The sequence below is a fragment of the Tursiops truncatus genome, chromosome 13 (assembly GCF_011762595.2).
Source record: "Tursiops truncatus isolate mTurTru1 chromosome 13, mTurTru1.mat.Y, whole genome shotgun sequence".
Classification (NCBI taxonomy): domain Eukaryota; kingdom Metazoa; phylum Chordata; class Mammalia; order Artiodactyla; family Delphinidae; genus Tursiops; species Tursiops truncatus.
In genome coordinates, this window is record NC_047046.1 from 16586603 (window position 1) to 16591309 (window position 4707).

Consider the following 4707-nt stretch of genomic DNA (forward strand, 5'->3'; position numbering starts at 1 on the left):
GAGTTACAGGAACAGAGGAGCCTGGCACACCCGGAGGAAGAGCAGGACAGGTTTAAAAGCGGTGGGCTTGCCCACTGCCTCCCTGTTGCCTAGAGCAGTCTTATGCCTTGGTTTCAGCTGAAGTTGGCTGATGTGAACTATTTTGCTGCTTAATAAAGTAACCTCTAGGTGTAATAGACGATGAAGGCCAATAGTTGGAATAAATCACCTCCACAAGCATTGTGAGCATTCTGGTTTCTTTAAGATGATTTCAGGGCAGCTTTTTTTATTTTTTTTTTTAGTATTTATCTGTTTGGTTGCACTGGGTCTTAGTTGTGGCTGGCGGGCTCCTTAGTTGTGGCATGTGAACTCCTAGTTGCAACATGCATGTGGGATCTAGTTCCCTGACCAGGGATCAAACCTGGGCCCCCTGTATTGGGAGCACTGAGGCTTACCCCTTGCACCACCAGGGAAGTCGCTAGACATATACTTTTTTTTTTTTTTTGTGGTACGTGGGCCTCTCACTGTTGTGGCCTCTCCAGTTGTGGAGCACAGGCTCCGGACGCGCAGGCTCAGCGGCCATGGCCCACGGGCCCAGCCGCTCCACGGCATGTGGGATCTTCCTGGACCGGGGCACGAACCCGTGTCCCCTGCATCGGCAGGCGGACTCTCAACCACTGTGCCACCAGGGAAGACCTATACTTCTTAATAGATTAATAGCTACTATGAGCTTGAGCAATTCGAGTAATGCCTTTAGGTCAGGCCTAAAGGGTTCTTGAGCTGGGTTTATCTCTAACCTCCCATTCTTAAAAGGAAGAGATCCTGGGTCAGGAACTCTTCTGGGTGGATGAAGGGGCATGTGAAGCAAAAAATCACAAATCTTTGTTAAATATTTAAGGGACTTTGAGTGATGTCCATTTCATTAAGGAGAAGATAGGTCCTAGAAATGTCTTTCATAGGTAGCAGATCAAAACTGATCATAGTCTCTTCTCCCTCCTAATTCCTGTGAGTGCACTGTCTCACCTGCCTTCAGGTACCAGGCAGGTAAAAGGCAATGGGGAAGGGTGGAACTGCGGAAAACTACCAGAAGTTGGCAGCTGCTGCTTGACTTCGTAATAATGAGGTCAGGTGAGACCAGGTTTTTTCCCCACTCAAAACTGCAAGAACTGTATTTTTTGTCAGGTTACCTGGTTAAGTATTGGCAAGGAATCTGGAATTCTTAAGGTCCTGTGGGTCAGTACTGAGACCAGCTATAGATCTGTGCCAGTTTAGTTGCTGTGTCTCACTAAAACTGCTACTCTGAATGACCTGGATTACTTAGGGCCCATCCTAGGGGCAGGGGTACAAGGTTTCAAGTGGGAGGCTGTGCATCTAGTACCACATGGGGAGCCAGTTTTCCAGCCGAGGGTGGAGGGGTGAAAGAGACTAGGCCAAGCATGAACTTCACATGCGCACTAAATACTACAGAAGCCAAATACATTTATTAAACCTGCTCTCAGCCAGGCAGTTAGATACAAAGATGTCTATAACTCCAGGGGCTTCACAACCTCCAGAACCACTTAACCAGGCAATGCTGGGTAAAGGTGACTTCGATTAGTTTTAAGCAAATAAGTCCATTTTGAGCTGGTCACTTGGCCTCTGGTCAGCAGTCATCCTGTTTGAGAAGTACAGAAGATGCTGCTGCCTCCCAGAATGTCCTGTCCCAACAAGTGGGCCCTGAGGCTGGGGCACAGGGCAGTCTGTAGAGGTTCACTCCATTGCCTCAGCAGCCTCCTCACCACCACTGTCTGAAAGCTCCTCCCCAGCCGACGACTCCTCTAGTAAACAGCTTCTTGTGACAGACTTCTGGATAGCCTCTCGTTCTCCTGAAGAAAGTACAGTACGGGTGATTAAAGATGTCTTTGGGAGTGGCCTTTCATTCAGCTGGAGGAGGAGGCCAGTCACTTGCTTAGTGGGCACAGGGCTAGCGTGCCTTACCTTCATCAGTGCAGTTCTGCAACAGGATCAACAGCTGTCTCCTGTTGTACTGAATCAGGAACTTCTGACATGTTCTGATTGTACCTGGCACATGAAAGAGCTTTGTGGTCAACAGCTTGTGAAAAGTGTTTGCCTCAAGAGTCTTGCAGAGCTAGGAAAAAGTATCTTGCTCTTGGCAGGAGAGCAGGAAGACCCACCCACCACTGAAGACTGAACACTGAACTTGTTACCTATTGGAAATGAGACATATCACATGCACCCATACCTCCCACGTGTAAGGTGTTGAGAAAACACGGGTAATGGTGTCCTTTGTTCTCCAAGTATGTGATAAAGGGAAGAGCTGACCACACAAGCCGGTAGAATTCCTTCCTGCATCGAAGTAGCACTATTCCAGTATAGGCATTGAGGTATCGCACTACAGCAGGAAAAAAAAAATCATTTGGGGAAACTGGATTCTCGGGAATGGGTTAAACATCTTGGGGTAATTCAGAGCCTATGCGCTAGAGATCCTTCAAGGCAGTGGCAGCTGGGATGCATCAGTAAGCAAGAACTGATTTCTGAAGAAAAAAAAATTAGGACAGACCTTCATTTACAGAAGGGAGAGAAACAACATCCAGTGCCTCGCACACCACTCAGAATTGGTGAATTCAGAATTTAAAACGGTCTTCTAATCGACTGACTAGTTAATGAATGGGTGGGGAGCGTATAGATCCATCTTCCTCAGAAAACCCTTGGCTGAAAAGCAAGTTGCTCTGCAACTGGTCTATGCAGGTTCTTGTAGCAGCCAACTGGGTCTCACCTGATGTAGGAGAGTTGTGCCTACGTGCGCATTCCTTATACTGGATTCAATTTTGAGTAGATGGTAAGAGAATGAGTTTACATAGAGTGCCTGTTGAAAGGGCCTTCTACATTTACCTACACACATTCTGTACTTCACAGGCCCTTTCCAGGGTTAATTTTGACAATGTTTTTTCCATGTGATGTCAACGTAACCAGTCAAGTAACTTAGAACCATACACCGCTTCCCTCATTTAATTTTCACCATCCTGTTAAACAATACATATGTCAAATAGGTTCAGGGGGTTCTTGCCCAAAGTCGCACTGCTTACTGCTCTTAGCTCTCCGCCTAACTCTGGACTCACGCAGACTTTGGGCTCGAATCCGAGAGTCCTAAAAAGGACGATATCTTTTTAAAATTTATTTTGCCCCACCCCCACCCCCCTCATGTGGGATCTTAGTTCCCCCTCCTGGGATCGAACTCGTGCCCCCTGCATTGGAAGCGAGGAGGCTTAACCATCAGGCCTCCAGCAAAGTCCTAAAGGATTATATCTTACATAGGACTGTGCACAGGGCTTGGCAGTTGCTGGGGTCGCTTGTGCCCCTTCTTTCTCCCTCCTCTGGCCACTGCCCCCTCCACGTCCCGCCAGCCCCCGGTTCCCCAGCACCCTCGCACCCGCGAAGCCGATGGAGCAGGCGGCTGCGCCGAAAGTCCCGTGCACGCGGGCAATCGTGTCCCGTACCAGGCCGCCCAGCACTCGGTCCTCCAGACTCAGGCGGCAGCGGGGGTCGTCAGACACCACTTCACAGAGCAGGTACCTAAGGCGGGCGAGAGGGCGGTGAGCGCGGGGCCAGGCCGCCGGGGACCGGGCAAGGGTCTGCTTACCTGTGCTTGAACCGCACCATTGCGGCCTCCGCCTCCAGCAGGCGGATCCGCAAACCGGATGTCTGCTTTCTGGTCGGCGGCCAATGGGAAGTTGTCCTGGCAGCCACTCAGAGGGAGAGGCGGAGCTAGAATGTAGGCGGAGCCCCGTGTCGGTCTCCTTCGAGCTCCTCCTCCCTCTGAGGAGCGCAGGCGGCCTGCTCAGATATTCGCTGATTTGAGTTGTTTGGGAGCTGGATTCCAAGATAAAACACCTTGTGCTGTGATGGGTGGTTACGCCCCACGCTGGAGTTTCCACCGCTGTGTAGGACGCAGCCGCGGCATTCGGAACCTCCAGGACGTTTACCTTCTATTAGCTTGCAACACAGTCGTGTGTGCACTTATATTTTCTCCCCAAGATGGACGGTGGAACTTTTGAAGGCAACACTTTGCACTCACAGGCCAGGGATTGACAAAGGGGAAATCAGACCCTTATTTTCAGATTAGAGCTCGGTTTAATTTCCCCATACAGCCAAATATGTTATTACTGCTTAGGCCTTTCAACAACCTTATGGAGTCGGGTGTATTGTCTTGTTTTTTGTTTGCAAAAACCATCCGTGGTCTTTATATTTTCTGTGTGGAACAGAAATGCACAAAGAAGCAAATAAAAATAAATTATAATCTCAGCACCGAGAGAGAATAATTTATAATGTAGTGGGTTTTCTTCCTTCATTTTCCCCCTGTGCCAGCAGTTCTCCAGTGAGGTCCAGGAAGCACTGGGTTTTCTGAGACTCTTTCAGGAAGTTCCCAAGATCAAATTACTTTCATAATAATACTAAGATGTTATTTGTTTCACTGTCTCAGAGTGGACAGTGAAGTTTTCCAGAGGCCACATAACAGTGCTGACATTATTGCTCTGATGGCTAAGAGAATTGTGTATTGTGTTTTAAACACTTCTCAGTTTTAACAGACATGGTAAATATCAATATATCCCACAAAACAAAAGCTCTTTGGGATCCTCAATAATTTAATGAGTGAAAAGGGGTCCTGAGATAAAAAAAAAGTATGAGATGAGAACTTCTGCCGTATGTTAAATTATATTTTTCCTTTTA

At 48.2% G+C, this 4707-nt stretch overlaps 1 protein-coding gene across 1 annotated transcript; it reads right to left on the bottom strand.

Moving 5' to 3' along the window:
• Positions 1-1441: 1441 nt before the first annotated feature.
• POP5 (POP5 homolog, ribonuclease P/MRP subunit) lies at positions 1442-3708 on the bottom strand. Its single transcript, XM_004315322.4, has 5 exons — positions 3620-3708; positions 3410-3552; positions 2222-2371; positions 1957-2040; positions 1442-1844 (listed from the first exon to the last, which is right to left on the bottom strand). Exons 1-5 carry the CDS (start codon positions 3637-3639, stop codon positions 1729-1731), a joined length of 513 nt encoding a protein of 170 aa, XP_004315370.1. The 5' UTR covers positions 3640-3708; the 3' UTR covers positions 1442-1728.
• Positions 3709-4707: the final 999 nt, after the last annotated feature.

Excerpts from the sequence above, each read along its gene's own strand:
- POP5 (XM_004315322.4), bottom strand. The coding sequence starts at position 3,639 with ATGGTGCGGTTCAAGCACAG. Across the intron at positions 2,372-3,409 it reads CTGCTCCATCGGCTTCGCGG|TGCGATACCTCAATGCCTAT; the intron begins GTGCGAGGGTGC and ends TTCCTGCTGTAG. Across the intron at positions 1,845-1,956 it reads GCAGAACTGCACTGATGAAG|GAGAACGAGAGGCTATCCAG; the intron begins GTAAGGCACGCT and ends TACTTTCTTCAG.